General features: G+C 34.6%; 1 protein-coding gene across 5 annotated transcripts in view; it reads right to left on the reverse strand.

Annotated features, from left to right (window-relative positions):
• The window catches only part of KTN1 (kinectin 1), a 105,800-nt gene that overhangs the window by 19,877 nt on the left and 62,903 nt on the right, over positions 1-23,020 (reverse strand). For 3 of the 5 annotated variants that reach the window (XM_018054105.1, XM_018054108.1, XM_018054106.1), the window contains exons 19-34: positions 21,214-21,248; positions 20,704-20,794; positions 19,689-19,757; positions 19,054-19,091; positions 18,291-18,381; positions 18,073-18,141; positions 16,827-16,864; positions 16,164-16,254; positions 16,016-16,084; positions 15,497-15,534; positions 13,619-13,709; positions 10,340-10,408; positions 9,306-9,343; positions 7,722-7,812; positions 5,627-5,713; positions 2,000-2,089 (exon numbers count right to left, since the gene is read on the reverse strand). In XM_018054105.1, coding sequence (XP_017909594.1) covers positions 2,000-2,089; positions 5,627-5,713; positions 7,722-7,812; positions 9,306-9,343; positions 10,340-10,408; positions 13,619-13,709; positions 15,497-15,534; positions 16,016-16,084; positions 16,164-16,254; positions 16,827-16,864; positions 18,073-18,141; positions 18,291-18,381; positions 19,054-19,091; positions 19,689-19,757; positions 20,704-20,794; positions 21,214-21,248 — 1,095 coding nt within the window. The remainder of the gene's footprint in view (positions 1-1,999; positions 2,090-5,626; positions 5,714-7,721; positions 7,813-9,305; positions 9,344-10,339; positions 10,409-13,618; positions 13,710-15,496; positions 15,535-16,015; positions 16,085-16,163; positions 16,255-16,826; positions 16,865-18,072; positions 18,142-18,290; positions 18,382-19,053; positions 19,092-19,688; positions 19,758-20,703; positions 20,795-21,213; positions 21,249-23,020) is intronic. The other 2 variants (XM_018054109.1, XM_018054107.1) reach the window with 1 other exon arrangement.

Here is a 23,020-nt window from a genome sequence, read left to right on the forward strand (position 1 = left end):
AGAAGCATTTTTGCTTCTTCTGCAAGTTAGACATAGAATATACATAGATAAAACCTAAGAGAGCAAGCAGCTAAACTCAGACTGCACAGAGAACAGGTCATTAAGTTTACTTACATCACACCTGGCACCCAAAACCCTCTCCTTGGAGAAATATCCCGATTCAAAATTTGGGGCAGGAAATGCATATGATAAATTCAGGAACATCTTATCACACCACTAAGCAAAGAAGCTACCAAAGATTAGCAGTGCTGTGTCAAAAAGATTTGGTAGACTAAATAGGCTCCAAAGGGCCAAAGAAGCACAGGCAAACACTGTTGTTGATTAGCTGCTAAGTCATGTCCATGTTCAACTTTTTGCGACCCCATGGTCAATAGACTCCTCTGTCAACAGAATTTTCCAGGCAAGAATACTAGAGTGAGTTGCCACTTCCTTCTCCAGAGGATCTTCCCAACCCAAGGATGGAACCCACGTCTGCACTGGCAGGCAGATACCTGGTCACTGAGCCTTATGGCCCTCCTAATGCAAGTGCACAGCACTGCGCATGAAATAGTCTTACCTCCACCCTGTCGCACCCCTGAAGTGCTGAGTCTGAATCTAATCAGGCCTCCGATGGTTACCAATTTACGAGATACACAAGGACAGAGGAACATACTGACATTATAGGGATGCAGTCAGCTAAATCCAGACTGGGAGAATGAACTTGAAACCACTACATCATAAAAAAAAAAAAAAAAGTGGGAGAGAAGGTATGCTGACAAAAGGGGACCTGCGGAATAAAAAGGATCTAAGAGACATCTTAGATGTCTTAAAGTCACATGTTGACTTTATTTGAATCCTGACTAAAACAAACTACAATACATTGTTATTATTTCATTAAAATAGACTGTATCACAACTGAAGCAATCCAAGTATTGTAGATGTAGGATATAAGAAATTTTTTAAAAATATAATAATAGTATTTTTTGAAGGAATCCTTATTATTTAGAAATATTCACTGATGAAATGCTCTGATGTTTGACTTCCTCCAAAATAAAACTGTCAGTATCAATGCATGTCATATAGGTAATTGTTAAGGTGAGATACGAGGTACATCAGGCTCATTATGCTATTCTCTCTACTTTTGACTGTATGTATAATTTTTCATTAAAAGAAAAAAAGACCTATATTATCATTTTAGAAAACTACATGAACACTCACTGGCTTTCTTTCTCTGCCCTAAAATATTCATTATATTCTCTGAATCAAGCAAACTTTTCTCTCCCATTTAAAACGCATACAATCTCAAATAAAACAAGTTATTCCGAATCATCTTCAAGACTCTTGCTTAAAAAGTTAACAGATGACCAAAATCTTAAGTTTTGAAATAAAAAGAGCCTAGTTCTTAGTATTAAATACTTTTAAAAATAAAGTGCTCCTAAAATCAAGAAGGAATCACCTAAAATTAAGTTCTATTTTTAATAAAGCCATTAAGAATATTACTGATTTATTAACCATACTAAGTCTTCCCTGGTGGCTCAGACAGTGAAGAATCTGCCTACAATGCAGGAGACCAGTGTTTGACCCCTAAGTCGGGAAGATCCCCTGGAGACAGAAATGTCTACCCACTCCAATATCCTTGTCTGGAGAATTCCATGGACAGAAGAGCCTGGTGGGCTGCACTCCATAGGGTTGCAGAGAGTAGGACACAACTTGGTGGCTAACACTTTCACTTTCAACCACTATTGACTTATGAAGAAATATTTCTTTCCCATTTATGATGTTTATAACCCAAATAATGTCATATATAAACTTTATAGATTATAATAAAGTAGCAATTGAAACAACATAAATTATTTGGAACCAAGTTAACTGATTTTAACTACTCAAGACACCCTAGGTTAAAAATGAGAAAGACTGATAAGCACACCATTAAAACCAAGTGAAGACTGCAAATGCTACTTATTCACAACTTCCTTAAATAATGATAAAGATGCCATGTTTTAAAAAATAATAGCCTTACCAAATTAGAAGGGACAGACACCTTTGGAAATAATTTTTTGAGAACTTCTTTAGCTTCTAACTCAACAGCTTCCACGTGTTGTTGTCTTTCCTAAAGCAGAGGAAGCACCAAATCAAACTCAGAAGATTACAGAATTGAAAAATAAAAAAGCTACAGTCTTTTAAGCTTAAAGGAAGAAAAGGCAAATGTATTTTTTAAATTCTTATTACTGACAAATGTTCTAATTTCCCATTCTGAAATATCAAAATGCTTACATAAGAAAAAAATCTGCAAAATCTCAAAAGCATCCTAAGTAACAAGTAATGTCTTATATTAATCAAGCTAAGGCAATATCTGACAATATGAACATTTTCCTTGCCATCAAGTGATACCCCTCCAGGAACAATTCAAAAACCAAACCAAAACAAAAAACACTTCCTATAGCTAAAACAAGCTACATGCAAAATATATGCATCTGGGTGACATAACTGAAGCTGGCAAGTCTCTTTCCAAAAAATACATCACTGATGGATACCATGGGATTAAAATGGCAACTTTGATACTTCCAGTTTCAAGGTCATGTGAAGCTATTTATGCTAAACAAAAGGGGAAAAAAGAACCACCAAAATTTGACAAGTGTACATATGAGAAAAGGAGTAAAGAGAAAGAGGAAAAATTGATGGTATACTACTTCACCAATGCCATACATCAAGAAAACTAATTCTGACACATATTCATGGACTCTGTCAGCTATAAATTTAAAGATAAGTATTACAAATGCATGTCTAGATTTGGTGATTTCAAATCCAAGTCTAATGGGTATCAATGATTAATTCAAAGCTGCAGTTTGTCAAAATTAGGATAATGATTTGATCACACAAAAAATATATATATAATATTCAAATTATCTCTACAAGATTTAAGAAAGACATCTATAAAAATACACATCTAAACAAAGCCAAGAAAATCATCTCAAAACACTGGTGAAGTTCAACAGGTGACAAGAAGGCAAGCAAGCTAGCAAGATCTCAGGCCTATCTTTCCCCATTATTTAAACTGATCTTTCAAATCTATTACAGATTTAAGATCTATTACAGATTTAAGATACACACACTTCAATTTAAGAAAATCTAATAGTATAAAAAATCTAAAGTTATACAATAAGAAGCTAGAGATCAATCATATTCTGTACATGCAAAATGCTGTTACTTCACTCAGAATAGTGGCAGGATTTTAAATAATAGAATATTTAATAGAGTATTTTCAATAATTCAATGAGTTTTAGTGGAATATTTTCAATAACTCAATAAAGTCCACTATTTTTTCAGAAATATACCCATCTAACTGCATAAAATAAGGTACATTCATTTAAGGAAAATGATTAATAGCTAACTCAGAAACAATCAAGAGCTCATTTCTATCATCTGACCCTAGAAGTGGCGGGCTTCCCTGATTGCTCGGCGGATAAAGAATCCGTCTGTAATGCAAGAAACACAGGAGACAGGGGTTTGATCCCTGGGTCTGGAAGATGCTCTGGAGAAGGAAATATTTTTGCCTGAAAAATCCCATAGCCAGAGGAGTGGTGGGCTACAGTCCGTGGGGTCACAAAGAGTTGGACATGACTGAGCAACAAAGCACAGAAGCAGCAGAGCAACCTCTGAAGGAAATCAGTTAGGAAGAGAGACTGTGGGACAGAAAACTTTTTGAAAATTCCCCAAGGGAAAAATAATCTAACGAAAGGAAATAGGTGTCTAATTTGTAACTAACAAGAACAAAGGTGTACTAACAAGTTAGGTAAAAAGTTTTCATTTGACATAGTAGTTTGGTTGTGAATAGCAATTTCCATTCCACCTTAAAATCTGGAAAAGATAGAACTGAAAATTGCATCATTATCATTACTTCCTTACTATTACAATTTCCTTACTATTTTTATCTAAGTGTAATAGTGTGTGAAATGTCTTTCATGTGAACCTGTCATTTACAGTGGCTCCTCAAGAACATTTACTCCTTATAGTACAACTTGTAGTCTATAGGTTCATCAGTATCACTTTACACCTATGCTATCTCAGGACTGTCTAAATACACACATTAAAACAGAGAAAGAGTATAAAGTCTATGCTCTATAGATCACTAGCCATGCAAGAGGCCATCATGCATTTGGTGATGAGGTTTGAAACATGGATAAATTCTTATATTCATCACCAAATACATGGTAAAACAAATTCTAGTTTTCTTTTGGAATCATAACATGCAAGAATGCCTATGACAAGTGGTATATAACTTCTTGTAGGAATAGCATGATATTAAGAGTTTAGCACTTTGTAGATAACCAGCCTCATTAACAAAATAAAAGCTAAAAGGGAGCTCTTAATAGTGAAAACCAAAGTTATAGAAACAATCAGAAACTATACAGAGCCCCTACTGCTGAGAGAGCTGACTGTGAAACAATAATGTCCAAGCTGGCCTGGATTTCTCTATTCTCTGGCCTGGATTTCTCTATTCTCTGGCCTGGATTTCTCTGGTCCCAATATTTGCTAGCTGTCTCAAATCAAGGTTTTAGTGAAAATTACGGCCTGATGAGTAAGTATATAACTAAACACAAATCCATTACACTAATAAAGGAAATATAACTATAAACATATATTTGATTAAAATTTTTATTAAAATTCTACTCTGCTTTTAAAAAAAAGTCCTTCAAATGTCATAAAGAACTACATTTAAAATTCAACGTAGTACCTTAGCACACAAAATATGTGCTAAGATACTTCTAGAGTACTTCTAGATACTTCTAGAATGCTGAATTGAATAACATAATGAACTTTAACCCATAACAAAAATTCAATAATTCTGTTCCAAGTTTATTCTTGGTAGGAATTTTCAAAATTCTTGAAAGTGCCCCATTTATTTCTTTCAATCTTTAAATTCAACTTCTCAATTATAATTGATTAGAAATCTTTAAATCCATGGAACAACTTGAACTCAGGGAGAATTCTTAATCATTTGTAAGACAGAGGGGGATATATGTTTCAGGAGTACTTTATATACTCCGGTTAAGAGAATTATCCCTTATACTAATACTGTATACTAAACATATATGCATCATTACTGTCCAGCCACTTAAAAACCTAGTTTAATTTCATCTCTTCTAAGGGACCATGCCCAACAACACACCCAAAATTGATGCCTTCCCTGTACTTCCTGTACTTCCCTGACTTTCATCGTTTTCCACCTTGTTTGAGTCATCTTGGTATGCCTCAGAGAATCTAGGAGAGTCCACTAGGTGTGTGTTTGTTAATTAGATTAGATCTTTTTGGCTCAGAGTTTTCACCAAGTTCTCTTAACCAACCCAAGAGGTACACTCTGTCTGACAAGTGCTTACATTGGTAGCATAGGCCTCCTGAGACTCTTAAGCTTAAAGCAGTAATCACCAAAGCTCAAAATATCAGGTAATCACAACAAAACCGCATGCCCAAAATTAAAGCTTCAAGGAGTAGGCGAAAAAAGCAAAGACGAGAGAGGTGGTAAGTATGGATGGTAAGGAGATTTTATATTTAAATTGCAGTAAAATTAAATGCTTTAGTCAGATTTTAAGACAAGCTGCAGATTTTCTCTGTTCAGTGGATCGTGTCTAGGAGTTAGCATTACAACCTTGGAAGTCTTGTTCACTTTGTCCTGCAGCAATTTTTCAGTTGATGCCAATGCTTCCATTGCTTCCCAGTTTTTCTCCCGAAGGTCCTAATCATTTTTAGAAAGAATGATTTCAGTTTATCCATTATTGAAATATTTTTGCTTTTTGCTTCATCAGTATTTTGCACTGCATTTAAATGCTGGTTATTGCAAAATTATTTCAATGGGAAAATATGTATATTAGCAAAAAAACAAAAAGCAATGTTTAGAAGTTTGAATGAGAAAATAAAGATGCCCACTTCCCATGTTTTAGTATACACACCAAATATGCCAGCTTTAAAGTAATTACTATGCACAAGACGAAGAAGAAAGCATTCAAAAGTAAGCACAGAAACCAAAATTACAAATATAATTTCAGGTACATCGAATATCAAAGGATTAAGGACAGAACAAATACACAAGTATTACAAAAGGCTTTAAATATGATTTTTAAACAGGACCCAATATCATTCATGGGACTTTCCACTGCAGCGTAACAATTTTTCCTCTAAATGTGTTTTATTGATTTAACACATTTCAAGTCTACCTAGGAATGACATAGGAATTCACTGTATTTCTCTATCTTTCTTGGCATCGTCAAATGTGCGTACCAAAAAACAACCTGACAGGAACTGCACAAGCTTCTTGATCAAGGCAAACAGGAAGGCTAGAAAGCTATAAAACCCATTCTTTTGTAAGAGAAAGAAGCTGAGCTCTGAAAGATCTATTTTAAAAGCATTTCATTAGCAAATAGTAATAAGGACAATCTGCTATATTTCCATATTTCTTCAGATTTAGAAATCTAAAAAGATTAAAAACACAAACTAAAAAGCCAATAACCACTATGTATTGAATGCTTACTTGTGTGTCCAACACTGTACCTGGCACTTCACATAAATTTTCATTAATCCTCATAACAACCCGAAGAGGTACGTATTCCCGTTTTATAGATGGCAAAACCACAGCTCAGGTAAGTTAATAAACATGACCACGTGTACAAGGCAAATGAGGCAGAAATAGAACGGACTGACGTCACAATCTGCTGGCCTCCAGGGTCCTGGCTCTCTTCACATGCTGCAAAGCCTCCAGCACTGCTGCTGCTGCTGCATTAAACTGGCATTACTATGCCTTCCTTATCTTACAATTCCAACCATAAAACAAAGCTAAGGTGTCAACAGTAATACTGGCAAATTCATCTCAGGTTTTTTGGCCAAGCAATGCTATTAGTAACGTTACAAACACACAAAGGGCAATTCACGTACCTAATTTTGACAAACTCAGGGGAGCAGAAACATGTCAACTTGTTAAATTAACAAATTAATGCAAACTTTGAAAAATCAAATTTCATTAGAAAATACTGGCTTAGATTTCAATAACATTTCTAACTTTGCTTAAGTCTTAACAATGAAACGTGTGTGCAAAAATTCTTCATCTAGCAAAAATGCTTGTATTCTGCTTAAAGGTGTTGTCTTCTGATCAGAGAGACTTAAAGAAACTTATCTAAATTTACTATTCGTCAATATTTCTCAGGGCACTATCCCATCCATTCTAACCTAAATGTATTCAGGTTGTGAGGCCTCAAACATGCTTAAATCACCAAAATTTGAAAACACCTCTCAGTTTAAAAAAGGAAGTGCCAGAGACTTCAAAAGACACATAAATATTGAAAATAGTAAGTTTGAATTCTGGCATTATTTTTATAGTTTACAAAAAGGCTAGCCCAGTCAAAAAAAGAAAAGCCTTTAAGATAATGAGCTGAAAGAATAATTTTCCAGTAAAAGTTCAACAGAAAGTAAACTATAGGGTTTTTTTGAAGCTGAAGCTATAATAATTCTAACTTGAATATTTAAATATTCAGATGTGTACAAAATGGACTTTTCACTTATTCATTTAAAAAAAAAATCTACTCTCTAATAAAGTGATTTCCCCAATAATGTTCTCAAAAAACCTACACACAAAACAATACTTTCCTACAAAGATGAAGAAATTTAAAGTAAAAGTAGATTAAAAGAATTCTAATCCATGGATTTCAGTGAAATAATAATAATAAGCTTTATTCTGATAAAGACTTGCTTACATTATTTTTCTTCCTCTGGTGTTCAACAGCATCCTTCAAAGAATCTAACTCATTCTCGAGATCAGTTATTTCCTTCTCTTTTTCTGAAATTCTAAACCAGAAAATGGATTTATATAACAGTATTTTAGGTAAACAGTGAACATAGTATTAGTTACTACAAACTAAAAACAGCAAGTAGGTGATGCTTTGAAAAATGCAGTAACCCAGGCAAACTCTTTAAGCTTAACTACAGCTACCACAGAAAATCCATTTTCAGAATGAATTCTTATTTTCAGAAATAAATAAAACTTTACAGTATGATATGTTGACATTTATGCTAAAAAGAAATCATCCCCTAAGAAACAGTTCATGAATACATGAACTGCTATAGTTGTAGACTTCTATTTTTAACTAGGGCAGTGAAGTAGCTATTTTCACAAGAGTAAAAAGTGATGTAGGTGCACTCCCTTAAATTTTTTTTTTCAGAAGGTAATGAAGTCAATTACGACTTTCAGTGGCTCACAATAAAAGTATGACATTAACGTTAAGGTAGGTGTTCTCTTTTCACTTTCATAACAGTCTTAAGATTCATGTTATTTTGGTTCTGTCAAATGACTTAGTTACTTCCCAGAAATGCAGAAAGAAATGGCAAAGATTTACACTTTGATTCTGTTATAGCTGAGAAGTAGCTAGGGTAGAAAATTTAATTACAAATACCTCTTCCCTAAGAATAAGGCTCTATATAAGGGGTTCGCAAACTAGAGTTCTGGGCAAGACCCACAGTCTAGTTTTGTATGGACCTCAAGCCAAGACCTGATTTTATGTTTTTAAAGAATTGTGGGGAATAAAGGAAAAAAAGAGTATGAAACTATGTGGCCCACAAAGCCTAAAATATTCACTATTAGGCCATTTATTAAAAAGAAGTTTGCTTGCCGACACTTGCTCTACATAGACAAACTCAAGACCCAATTTAACAGTAAATAATTCTAAACTAGTAACTTTGTAAACCACCAACTTTGTACACAAGTCAAGATGGAAGAACGTGTAGATATATCACTGAATATACTTAATGTGGCTGACATTTAACATGTTGAAGCATACCAACTTATCTGAAATGACCTTAAATAAAATCTTTTAGAGAAAAATACAGACCCACAATAAAAATGTTTCAGCTTAAAAAAAAACAAAAAAACTCCTTAAAAGAGAGCAACCATAAAGATTACAAGATTTGTTTTTTTAATGCAGAAGCTAAACCAAAATTTGCATGGTTCAATTCTATAATGATACCATAGAATAAGTGAGATAATTTAAGGTGAATTAGCAAAGGCTTCAAAGTATACCTATATGTGATAAGATATTTTCTGAAAATTGCCTGAAAAACCAGTATCACACTCAACAAAACGTTCAAAGATATCCAAATATTTAATACCATAAAAGGTACATCAGCTTAGCCAAAGACACAGCTAAGGTCGTTGATCTACTATCCAAGAAATCCAAATAAAACTATAGGGGAGTATTTGCAATTACATTAAATTGCTTATCTGAGAACTCTGTAGTAACAAAAATTTACCACTTTTCAAATTGTGAATAAAAATTATTACTTACACTTTTAACAGTTCTTCATGAGGGGGAAAAGAAGATGCCTATTAAAAGAGTTCAATGTTACTTTAAAACAAAGCTTTCCAGAAGACTGCAAATAATTAAAACTCTTCTCAAACATAAATTAAGACAACACCAAAGGTAAAACTATAGAATAATTATATGCCAACAAAAAGTAATTTTAATAAAAACATGTACACATTTATAAAACGTACTGAATGTTAAATCAAATCTTCATTGTCACTATATTCTTAAAACTTTTCACTTAAACATATATTAGTTTCCTATCAGGTGCAAAGCACTAGTTAATATCTTAAATTTTCCTAATGCACAATTCATATTTGACCATGTTAAGTTTCCAAAAGTAAAAACAATAAAACCATTAATGAAGGAAAGGTTAGGTAACTTGCATATAAAAAATTTTACATAATATTTATATATTATGTACATAGTCCTTCATATACAGTATTTATTCTTGATGACAATCTCCCAAACTAAACTACTATAAACTTCTTGTTGACAAGGATGCTAATTCTTTTGTCCTTCAAAACATACATAAGATAAATTAATTTAAAGACTATTTTGGTAACATTAATTTAAGAAAATACACATCATATTTTTACCAAGCAGAATTATACTTTGAAAAAGTATTTTGAATAGTGGTAAATTATTACTTATAATATTACATATTTCTTAGTTTCTCTCCCATTGTAGATGTTCTGAGAAAAGGGGAAGAAGTAAGGCATACACAGTTTTAAACTGACCTCTAAAGGATTTTATCTGACTTCCTAAGGAAAGGATTCTAAAGAATCTGAAAACATAGACACAGATACGAAACAGAGCTGGACTATATATATATATATTGTGGATACTTTATAAACTATAGATTACCATATCTTGGCTATGACATAGCAAATTGCTTTATATTTTAGGAAATTTGATAAACAGTTATAAATAAATAAAACAATGAAAAAGCAAAAGTCATGAGTCATAAAATTTTTACCACATAAATAAAAGGCAAGGCATCTAACAGAACCTACCTGTTGGTAGTTTTGTTGCTTAAGCTCTTCAATTTGGGACTTAAACAATTTGTTTTCATCTTGTACTTCCTATTTAAACAAAAATTAAACAGGAATACAGAAATTTTATTTTCAATATAAACTTTAAAACATATCACACAAGCCAGGCAAAATCTAAAACAATAAAGATTTTCCAACAGTATAATAAGCCCTATATTAAAACACTTTCCCCAGGTGGCAAGAGTGGTAAAGAACCTGCTTGCCAATGCAGGAGACAGATGAGAAGCAGGCTTGATCCCTGGGTGGGGAAGATCCCTTAGGCCCAAGGACATGGCAAGCCACTCCAGAATTCTTGCCTGGAGAATCCCATGGACAGAGGGGCCTGGCAGGCTACAGTCCATAAAGTCACAGAGTCAGATGCTACTGAGGCAATTTAGCACACACACATGCATAAAATTGGAATAATTAAATTATTCTGTACTATCTAGGGATTGAGTATGTCTCAATGCAAGAAATCCAGAAACAAACCCAAACACCTGTAGGAATTTACTACAGGGTGATACCTCAAATCAGTAGGGCAAATTCTACTGAAATTTTATACTGGATATATCTTTGTGTGGGGGATCTCCATTCTGAAGATCAGCCCTGGGATTTCTTTGGAAGGAATGATGCTAAAGCTGAAACTACAGTACTTTGGCCACCTCATGAGAAGAGTTGACTCACTGGAAAAGACTGATGCTGGGAGGGATTGGGGGCAGGAGGAGAAGGGGACGACAGAGGATGAGATGGCTGGATGGCATCACTGACTCGACGGACGTCTGAGTGAACTCCAGGAGTTGGTGATGGACAGGGAGGCCTGGCGTGCTGCGGTTCATGGGGTCGCAAAGTTGGACACGACTGAGCGACAGAACGGAACTGGACTGTCCTACAGACTGTAGGGTGCTTAGCAGCATCCACAGCCGCCAGCCGCTAGGTGCAGCAGCACCGCTCGACCAGCTGTGACAGCCAGAAATGCCTCCAAATACTAGGGCAAGGGCAGAGGGAACCAATGCAGTAAAGCAATAACAGATTACTTAAAAATGTAGCTTGTCTTTTGTTTTTTAAGGTTGAAATGCTAATCTCATAACTTAAATTACATGTGAATAAAACATCTAAGCAAAAATGAATAAATTATAAACAGTATTAGAAAAAAACATGTGAAAACATTCTTATGATCACAGAAGGGAAGATAAATTCAAGACTTCAAACTCAGAAAATTACTTATATCTGAGTACATGAAAGTTTTAAACTTCTAAGGTGGTGGGGGGAGGGGACGAAGGAAGTCAAAAGAAAAACTTAAATTGCCCCACATATGACAGAAGGCTAATTTCTCTTATTATGTAAAAAGGATCTTACTAAATTAGTTTTTTAAAAAGTCAACCAAGAGGAGGAAATTAGGAAACTCATTTACAAATACTCATATACAAATGAAGAGTGCTTAACTTCTCTCACTCTTGTTTAGTCACTAAGTCACTGGTAGCATCCATGTCCAACTCTTTTGCAACCCTATGGACTGTAGCCTACCAGGCTCCTCTGTCCATGGGATTTCCCAATTTCCAAGGCAAGAATATTTGAGTGGGTAGGCATTTCCTTCTCCAGGGATTGAACCTACATCTCCTGCACTGGCAGGAGGATTCTTTACCAATGAGCCCACCTGGGGAGCTCTACTTTTCTCACTAGCAAATGTAAATTAAAATAATCTAACCATCTTTCAAGCAGAATATCAAATCTTTTATCTTCTTCAGTATTGACGAGGATGAAAAGGAATGGCTCTCTGTTGCAGAATGTAATTTAGTTGCTGTAGTTCAGTTGTTTAATTGAGTGTAATTTAGTTATTTAGTTATAATTCAGTCTATCACAGAGTGTAAATTAGTAAAAACACTTAAAAGGGCAATTTAGCATCATCTGACAAAATTTTAAATGAATCTACTTGGGAACAAAAGGGAATGTGTCAGAACCAACCCTTGGAGCAGAAAATGTGAAAACAAGTATGTGAGACAATGTTGTTGCTGTTCAGTCGCTCAGTCGTGTCAGACTCTTTGCGACCCATGGACTGCAGCACACCAGGCTTCCCTGTCCTTCACAATCTCCCGGAGTTTGTTCAAACTCATGTCCATTGAATTAGTGATGCCATTCAACCATCTCATCCTCTGTCATCCCCTTCTCCTCCTGCCTTCAATCTTTCCCAGCATCAGGGTCTTTTCCAATGTGTTGGCTCTTCACATTAGGTGGCCAAAGTATTGGAGGTTCAGCATCAGTCCTTCAAATGAATATTCAGGACTGATTTCCTTTAGGATTAACTGGTTTGAAGGGACTCTCAAGAGTCTTCTCCAGCACCACAGTTCAAAAGCATCACTTCTTCGGCGCTCAGCCTTCTTTCTGGTCCAACTCTCACATACATGCATGAGACACTGCAGACATCTAAAATCTTCTATCACTTCAAAACAAAGTTCTATAAGGACTTTCAATACTAACTACGTGAAGATGACGTGATACTACTTTCTATTTTAACTATCACTTTCAAGAAGGGAAAAAACCCTCTGCATAAAACTTTCATCCAAAAGTTCACTTGCGGATATTTTAAATACAGATCAAGTACTGTATAAGACCCAGCCTGCCAATGCAGGAGACATAAGAGATGTGGGTTCAATCCCTGGGTCAGGAAGGCCACCTGGAGAAGGGAATGGCAATTCACTCTAGTATTCTTGCCTAAGAAATCCCAAAGACCCAGGAGCCTGGTGGGCTACAGTCCCTAGAGTAGCAAAGAGTCAGACACAACTGAAACAACTTAGCATGGCACTGTAAGTACAGAAGGTGTGTGTGTTAAGGATACTCACCACAGAATTGTTTTAACAGGAAACACAACTCTAAATAATCTAGGTGTTCATAAACTAAGACTGGTGGAATAAATAATAATACAATCATACAAAAAATGTAACAACATCATTAAACATTAAGATGAAAATGTGCTTATGTGGGAATATCTCAGAAAGATTACTAACTGAGTGAGCAGAGGAGCAAAATACAAAAGTGTGTATGATTAAAAATACACTGTATTTAAACACACACACACACTGTATGCATGGGCACTTACTCAAAAGATACATAAACAAGTGACAGTAGTTATCTGAGGAATGAGACCCAGGGTCTGGGTGGGAAGGAATATCATTTTGTATTCTATCTTCTTCTTTAGTAGTTAAAATTGTTTTCAAACATGCAAAGACAGTAACTCATATGATAATTCTAAGTAAATACATGTACCTGTAACAGCTTTGTTTGGCTAGAAAGATCACTCTCCCTCTCTTTTAGCATAGTTTCTAATCTCTTCATTTCATTTTCCTTTTCTTTCAACCTAGAATTTTTACAAAGATGTTTTATTTAGTTAGGTGAATTGGAGGAGCATGGAAGAATTTTAGGACAATGAACTTTTCCTTTTATGATTCTATAATGATAGACACATCATACATTAGTCAAAAACCTACAGAATGTACCACACAAACTGAACCCTAATGGATACTATGGACAGTTAATAACAATATACTGACTTCACCCATGAATTGTAACAAATTACCACACTAATATAAGATGTAAATAAGAAGAGACATGAGAGGGGAGGGTATACAGAAATTCTCTGTATTGCTCTCTCAATTTTCTCTGTAAACCTAAAAGTGCTCCCCCAAATACTGCATTAATTTTTTAATGTGAGGTAGAAATAAATCTAAAATCATAGTTTAATGATCTATATACCACTAAGAGGGCTTCCCTTGTAGCTCAGTCAGTAAAGAATCTCCCTGCAATGCAGAAGATCTGGGTTTGATTCCTGGGTTGGGAAGATCCCCTGGAGAAGGAAATGGCAACCCACTCCAGTATTCTTGCCTGGAGAATCCCCGTGGACAGAGGAGCCTGGCAGGCTACAGTCCTTGGGGTCTCAAGAGTTGGACACGACTTAGTGACTAAACCACCAAGACCATACCACTAACAACACGCCTGAAACATGTCTCTCAGCTTTCTATTTGCAAATGACACAAAAGCACCTTGACAGTTACACAAGCCCACAAGATAAACAGTTGTACAAATGAGCAATATTAGTGCCACAAAGAGACATCCCCTTTTTCTTCAAGAAGATAATGACTTAATAAATATCTTCAATATTTTACTTCTTTAAAGATAACAGCTTCAAAGAGCCACTTCTTAAACAACAATAAAGACTGAAAAGATCATATCTAAGCAAAAATCTCTTGAAAGTAATTAATAGAAGGCCAAAAAGATTAAGTCCAGATATACTTTTTACCACTTAGACCAATTTAAGAGAACAGACTTCATAAGATAAAAATTTTCTAGGATGAACAGATTAACACTTCCTTCGCTCACTGCATGTATGCTGCTGCTGCTAAATCACTTCAGTCGTCTCCAACTCTTTGTGCCCCTATGGACTGTAGCCTGCCAGGCTCCTCTGTCCATAGGATTCTCCAGGCAAGAATACTGGGGCGGGTTCCTGTTTCCTCCTCCAGGGGATCTCCCTGACCCAGAGATCGAACCCACATCTCTTCTTGTCTCCTGCCTTGGCAGGTGGGTTTCTTTACCACTAGCGCCACCTGGGAAGCCCATGCTTATTAGATTAAATATTTTTACTACTCGGCTCATTAGACTGAATATTTTTACTATTTGGCACAATATGACTGATGTGACAAAAGATACCACTTTCCCCAAAGTGCAAGTTACTTTTATAGAAAGATTCCAGGTTCACTATCAAAATTATGGCTAAGATTATCTTCTGGTTAATTCAGAGATGTTGATCTCTCACGTAATAAAAATGATTTTAATTTGAAATAAATTTAACCTCTCTTTATAATAATTACATACTTCATTCAAAAAGAGGGTGAGACAGAGAACTTAAAACCAGTCTATATTAATAGAAAATGCATTTGAAGAGTTTGGAAAGGATAGTCTCCAGGAATCTGAAAGCACTTGAAAGGTCTCTGCTTTATTATACCAAATAGAGATTTATTTACCCTTGGATTATAATTCCTACTTAACAAGAAAGTTAAAGACTTAGAAGAAACTCATCATAATATTCAAGGACATTCAAGAAAATATTGAAAATTTCCTCTTTAAAATGCTAGCTAAAAGTATACTTACACAATCTGAAGTTCTTCAAATTGTGATGCAGAACACGCCTAAGAAACAGATTTCACATTTTTAATTCTAACGTCAAAAAGATCAGGTTCTACAACATATTATAGAATCAGTCACCAATAAAATAAAAACACAACAACTATCTGTGGTAGATTTAAGATTGAGCCATTCATAAAACAAAGAATGAATTTTCTTTAATTTTTAATATCCATTTGTTAAAGGATTACAGATTAATACACCACGTAAACAACAAACACTTAAAAAGGAGAATGAGAGTTTGTCTGAAAAAGTAAGGAGAGGAAATGCCTTTAGACTCAGGTTCACAAATGAGGCAGTGATAGATTTGACAGGAATAAAAGTTAATTTTATTTTATCAACAACAATAAAACTATGATACCACAGTAATTTTTACGGCAAAAAAAAAATCTCAGGAGAATATATTAAGTTCTTTATTTTCTAGTACAGTAAAATAGAGATTCCTCATTTTTTATAAAATATGCTGGCAATCTGTTTATATTATACCTCTTGAAACTTATGCTGTGCAAATTCCTGAACATGAGTTTTTAAAGATTCGTTTTCTTCTTGAAGGTCCTGAAAAAGAATAAGCCTGAATAAAATTGATATTGAAATATGAAAAAGGATGTTACCTTTTATCTTTTTAACTTCTCACCTGTAGCCGTCTCCCTCTATTGTGTAGGTCTCTCTCCTTCTCTTCTAAAACAGTCTTCATGTGACTCATCTGTTCCTCCTTTCCTTTTAATCTAGCAGTAAGTTAATAAGAACTATCAATGAAAATGTTACATGACCAAAGACAAAACACAGTAAAAGTATTGGAGATTGGAAAAGTATATTTCAGATTGTACTCATAACCCAAATTGATTAAATAAGCTAAAAAAGTAAATATCATATGTATAAAGGCATATAAGATTTTGGAGACATCAAGCTGAGAAGCAGCTCTATTCCCACCCATTAACACACTGTTTAAGTCAATACCAGCAAATTTAGCTTATTATGACTAGAGTCTGGGTATGAAATATATAACCAGTTTCACAGTGGCTATTAAAATGAGCAAAGAGCAACATATCAGTTTAAGGTCAAGTTTAGATTATAAACCAGAAAAATAAGACTTCCACTGTATCCCCATTCCCATCAGTAAACCTGTAGGTTAAAGTCTAATGAAAAATTTAAGACCTTGAGGCCTTCAAGATATAATTTGATGTTCTTTAAAATATTACTTGAAATCAAATAAAAAGGAGTTAGGATTTTCATTATAATTTTATATTTAACTTGTGGGAAAGAAATATTAAAGGGAAGTGAGGAAGACGATACTTACAAGTTCTGAAGTTCCTGAACTTGAGAAGTGATAGATAACTGAAATGCAAAGCAGCAGAAAAAAAGTAACTCATTTTCTTTCAGTTTACTTTACTACACTTATGATAAACCTTAAAATGTGTACATTTCAAATCACAAAGATCCTAGTTGAATTATTCATGTCAAAATGAGATGACTTGATTTCACCCTCTCCTGACCCCAATGACAATAAGAGTGAGAAATTTTACAAGGGTGTGTAGGGGGAGAAGAGACAAGGAATACAGTTATGAATGATAAGTCTAAGGCAAGTGACACTTCTAAAACTGTGAAAATTAGAATAGTAACTGTCCACATACCTCCCACAATGTCAGAGCACTTCTCTCCCAGTCGTCAAGGCCAACTCCTCAACAGTACTTTATGTAAGTGTGTGCTTAGTCTCAGTCATGTCCATCTCTTTGCGACCCCATGCACTGTAGCCCGCCAGGCCCCTGTCCATGGGGATTCTCCAGATAATAATACTGGAGTATTCCTTATACTCTCCTTTAATCTCCTCTTCTTATCATACACAATACAACAGGATCTTTTATTCCCCACTGTCTTCTCACAGTCCCTTCAGATATTGGCTTAGGTATCAGCTCCTCAGGAGGGGACTTTCTGAATTCTCAATCTCTGTTAGGAGTTTAATCATTTCCTCATACCTTATTTCATTCAACACATTATCTCCAACAAATAATACTTTGATAAGTAGGAGGAACTGAATAAACATTTCTAAATTAATCTGTTGGATAAATGCATGAATTATCTCTTCCGTGCAATCTCAGTATTTCTTTCAATGAAACCTTATCAGATTAAATTCACCAAAACCACACATTTATTTCCAGTAACCACATCTACCTCTGAAATACCGCCATGAAATCTGTACTTTATTCTATAGGCAAAGGTTGAGTAATACATATAGTAAAAATATTTTGGAACATGCATTTAAAAAAAAAAGTTTACCGAAGTGTTTTGTTTTGTTAAGTTGGCAAACTAAAATAAACATTACTACAGAAAACTTCCCAGAAAAAGAACTTTGACAATTAAAAGGTATATTGATTCAAATATTAAGAACATTTCCTCAAATCAGGCAAAAATAATAAGCACAAAACTCAACATACTTACAACACACTACTAAAAAGTTTTTTTCTGAGTAACAAGAAAAAAACCAAATAGTTCATAAATACGTATACACTAATAAATCTGTCATGCTATGGCTCTGGGATTTTTACCTGTTGAGCCTTTTCAAGCTGGATATTTCCTATTTCTTCTTTTAGAGCCTCTATTTCCTGTTTCAAATCCTTGACAATGACAAAACAGACAAGATTGGACAATGGAAACACAGAAATTGACATAAAATGCAATGTACAGACAAACACATGAAATTAAATGGTATTCACTAAAGTTGATAAACAAAAAAACAAAACATAGGTTTTATCTCTCTCAATACCTGAATAGTTTTCTCCTTATTAGCAACTTTGAGCAGTTCAGCTTCCAAAAGCTCTTCCACAGACTTGATCTTTCCGTCTTTTTCATGGATCCTTAAATAAGGAAATACAGGATTAAACGTGGACAGAAATCATCAAGACCCACCACTAAGATATAAAAACAGCACCAAACCATGAACAAGTTCACCAAATCAATTCTCCCCATTTTAAGTAAAAGAAGAACTTGCAGCCAGGAAAAAACGCTTCAGAATTCTTCCTAAACAAGAATTAAGCAGTAACTACTAGACGGCTGAAGCCTATACACACAAGGAGAAGCTGGTGACATGCTTCAAAAGAGCACAGGGAATGTAAGATTTGTATTCCAAAGAATACTGGGGAGAACTGAGTTCCTCTCAACAATATAGGCTTCTAGAGAGCTCTGAAAGCTATAGCAGAATTTATATACAATTATAGCATTAAACCTTACAGATACTTCAAGAAAACAACACATATAAAGAACTGACCTCTATTCAATATAACTTGTTTGTTAATAGTTCTTACTGCATAAAAAAATTAACAATTTGATACTCTAAGTTAATAAATGGGAGTCCATCATGGAAACCGATTTTTAACAATCACAAACTGCACTGGGAAAGCACAGCTAAGTTGCCTTATTCCAACAATGAAAAAATCCTAGCCACCTCAACTGCACAATAAAGTAAGACTTATGACCACGAAGAAAATGGAGCAAAAGAAAAAGACCAGCTTAATAATGTCATTACTTACACTTTCTTAAGTTCTTCAACTAGAGATGCAAAGGACACCTAGAAATAGGAGGGTATCCTACTTAGTAATATGCTCAAAATATAAATGGGCCATAAACAGAAAAGTATGTTATTTTTTTAAATTAAAATTTCTACTATACCAAAATCTGGGAAAAATAAACCTAGGAATTAATTCTTTCCAGATTTTTCTGAATGTCAGAATTATGAAAAGCACTTTGAAAGTAAGGCGCTTTAAAGCTACTTATGGTAAGTATAGGTCAAAAGAAAAATCAGTGTATAAATATTAAAATTATTAACTCAATGATCCTAACCATATAAGGAGAAGATAGATAACCTCTTTTACTATTATTTAGAATTTTTACTTTACATATGTATATTCAAAACCATCTATCATTACAGTAATGAGCAAGGACATGCTATCTGGAGTACTCTATCCAGTGTTTGCCATAAAGTCAGCGTTTACTAAACTGCAGCTCCTATTACTCACAATCAAGTCGCCAATCAATCACAGATTAAAACTGCAGATGACAAATATCATGGGGAAGGGAGGGACAAACAAGACTCGCTAATGTGTTTGGTAACAGGCATGCCCACTGCTTACAAGAGAATAGTTATAAGATCTGTTTAACATATTACCTGATCATTTTGCTTGGCCTTTAAATCTTGAACTTCTTTTGTCAAAGATGAATTTTCTGTTCTTATTGCCTTTTTCAAAGACACATAAGTACAACATACTTTAATTTTCTGAAAAAAACAACTACCTTCAAAATACAGTAGCTTCTCATTTTTCTCTAGCTGCTTCTTTTCCTTTCTGAAGGCCCAGAAATCTCAGTTGCTCTACATGTCTACAATTCTATAACTTCCAGAGCCAGCCAAATAGAGTTTTAATTTTATTATCCTCTCAAGTATTTCTACTTATGTTTCCACAACCTGAAAACCACAAAGTATACCACTTGTCAAGTCACTTCTCGCCTTAAAATCAAATACACTGTTTACCCTATTTCTTCCAGCAATCCTATTCAAATTAAGTTACTTAAGGCTAACGATGGGGCATCCCAAGTGGTGCTAGAGGTAAAGAACCCACCTGCCAATGCAGGAGACATAAGAGATGTGGGTTTGATCCCTGGGTCAGGAAGATCCCCTGGAGGAGGACATGGCAACCCACTCCAGTATTCTTGCCTGGAGAATCCCAAGGACAGAAGAGCCTGGTGGGCTACAGTCCATGGGGTCGCACAGAGTCAGACATGACTGAAGCAACCTAGCACACACTCAGGCAAGGCTAATGATAACCGTAAAATGGAACTTCATTCTCTCCTTTCTCTGGTCTCTAACACTATTTCATGAACATATCAACTCCACTAGTTACTATTATGACCAGTTACTGTTTGGTTATAATTCAGACATGGGTGGAGGTGGGAAAGCACTAGAAACCATAATAACAGTATCTACTTCATTAAGGCAGTAAATGCTACAGTCAACCACACATTTTTCTATTTATAATAAAATCTTAAGTTTAATGAAAAAAGAACATCATATAAATTCATTAAATGTGGGTAACTGAAAAGCTATGGGAAAAATATTACACGTTGCAGCGAAAACTCTTCATGTCACTGAATAATCACAGGTAAAACAAATATACAATATGGTTTACTTTCAGCTCTTCCTCTTTCGTGGCCACCTGAATAAGTCCAGTTTCGAGTAATTCTTCTACAGTCTTCAACTTCTCATCTTTCTCCTTAATGCTGAAATAATAAATTTAAAACACATGTATGAACTATATTTCAAGGAAAATGACATGATTTCTAAATAAATATTTGACATGGATTAACTCTTAGGCCCATCGTTCTTTATAAACTTTCAATTCTAGAAAGGTTTCTGATGATCTTCAATCCTGGTCCAAGGGTTCTTCCTCTTTGCCAATAAATAAAATGTATTCAAATAATGCATGCTTACATGCTAGCCTAAACAAGTAAATCATGGCCATACATGACTCTCATAAACCTAATTTAATGCCAAAGCAATCAAGAGTACATCACTCTCTTCCCTTTATGAAGTACAAAGAAAATTTTAAGAATTTACATTAATATAGTTAATCATTCTGTTATCTCAGACTTGGTAGAAATGAATCATTGAAATATTAAAAATAATTTTAATCTCTTACCATCTTTCCATTTGTTCCAAAACATCTTTACTAGGCTGAAACAAAATCACCAAAAAAAAAAAAAAAAAAAAAAAGATACTTTTACCAAGTTTGCATGAAATAAAACTACTTTAGAAATAGAATTCTATGAAAATTGTTTAGTATTAAATAGATCCAAAATTTAGGAAGATGATCCATATTTAAAGACTGCTAATAGTTAAAGAATTTTTTCACTCAGAAAACACAAGAGACGAGGCTACACAAAAGACAAAGATGAAGTATAAAATGGGCTGGAAATGCCCAAACTTACCCCTGTGAGTAAGTTTTCATTTACCATAAAAGAAAATCTTAAGGATAAGAAGAGAATTTGCCTCTCCTTTACATTAATTCTTCAAATCTAAAATTCCAAGGCTCTAAGGCCTTGTAGGCCAAGAAAGAGGCTTTGCTCTTTTTCATTTTTGTTTTTCACCTAAGGTATAAGGCAAGTGTACAAAACCTGTGTTCAATTCAATGAATTTTTAACATGCAGATTTCACATAACCACCACCTAAGTCATTATACAGAATGTTTTAAAATTGACTGTCAAGCGCAGAAGAAACACAAGCACATAGTCTCCTTGTTACGTTAAAACATGACATGTGAGCTGGTCCCCATCTTTGACCCATCTTCTAGTATTCCCCCAATACACACAAATTCCTCAATGTTATAATCTACTATATGTCCAGAAGTGGAGCACTCCCTTGGAAGTCCTAGGCCTTCAGGCAGCTAAGCAACTTGACAAAACAGGTTCAGGGTCTTTTTCCCTTCAACATTCTCTTCTACCCATTCTGTTCCCTACCTGCTTTCTTCTAATTCTACTAGTTTTGTAATTTTTTCCCATTTTACTAAAACCATTACAACCATTTTTCACAACTACTATTAATTTTTCCATTACCAAATCCTAGTCCTAAGATTCCATTTATTAAATATTTCTAAAATTAACTATGTTTTCTTCAATACCTTAGGTTAAGTTTCCAGCTTTACACATCTCAAATATCATAATACCCTGCCTCTAGTTCACAAGGATTATATTGTGAGGGGTACAGGAGAACTTCTCAATGGGAAAAAAACTTTCTTACCACTAGAAAGGAAAGAGATGTCAAAAATATATTAAATCATGATTGTAAACTGAAAACTAAATCATGCAATAAGTTTATAAACCTTTCATCAAGATGACTTTTGTCCATCTTTATTTTTCATGAATCCTATGTCACACAAAAAACAATATAAAATTTGCGACCATGCATGATGACAGATGTTAACTAGACTTATTGTGATCATTTAACAGTAATATAAATGTCAAATTATTATGTTGTACAACTGAAATTAATGTCAACTGTAACTCAATTTTAAAAAGGTACTATTAAGTCTTGGTTATATGTAGCTTAATCAGTTAGTTGTACTCCACCTTTAGCTCTGCATACTTCACTACCACATAAATTTAAACACCCCATGGACATCATTATGATTCACCTAACATACCAGACAAAATGCTTATTCATTCTTTCAACATCCTTCAGTAGCACAGCCACATAATAGATCAAGCTCATGGTCCTTACACAGCTTTCATGATTAGGCCCTAGCAAGCTCGTCTCTTCTTACACCTCCACAATACGCCCTGAATATGCCAATTTTCCACACACTGCCATGACTTTTAATACTGTATTCCCTTAGCCCTGATTTCCACTTAGCTGCTCAGCAAATTCTTGGCTTTTTTCAAAATCAGGTTTAACTGTCCCCTCTCTGTGGTGCCTCTTCACCCTTATTCTCCTTCAGATAGAATTCTCTC

This window comes from Capra hircus, chromosome 10 (assembly GCF_001704415.2).
Source record: "Capra hircus breed San Clemente chromosome 10, ASM170441v1, whole genome shotgun sequence".
NCBI classification, from domain to species: domain Eukaryota; kingdom Metazoa; phylum Chordata; class Mammalia; order Artiodactyla; family Bovidae; genus Capra; species Capra hircus.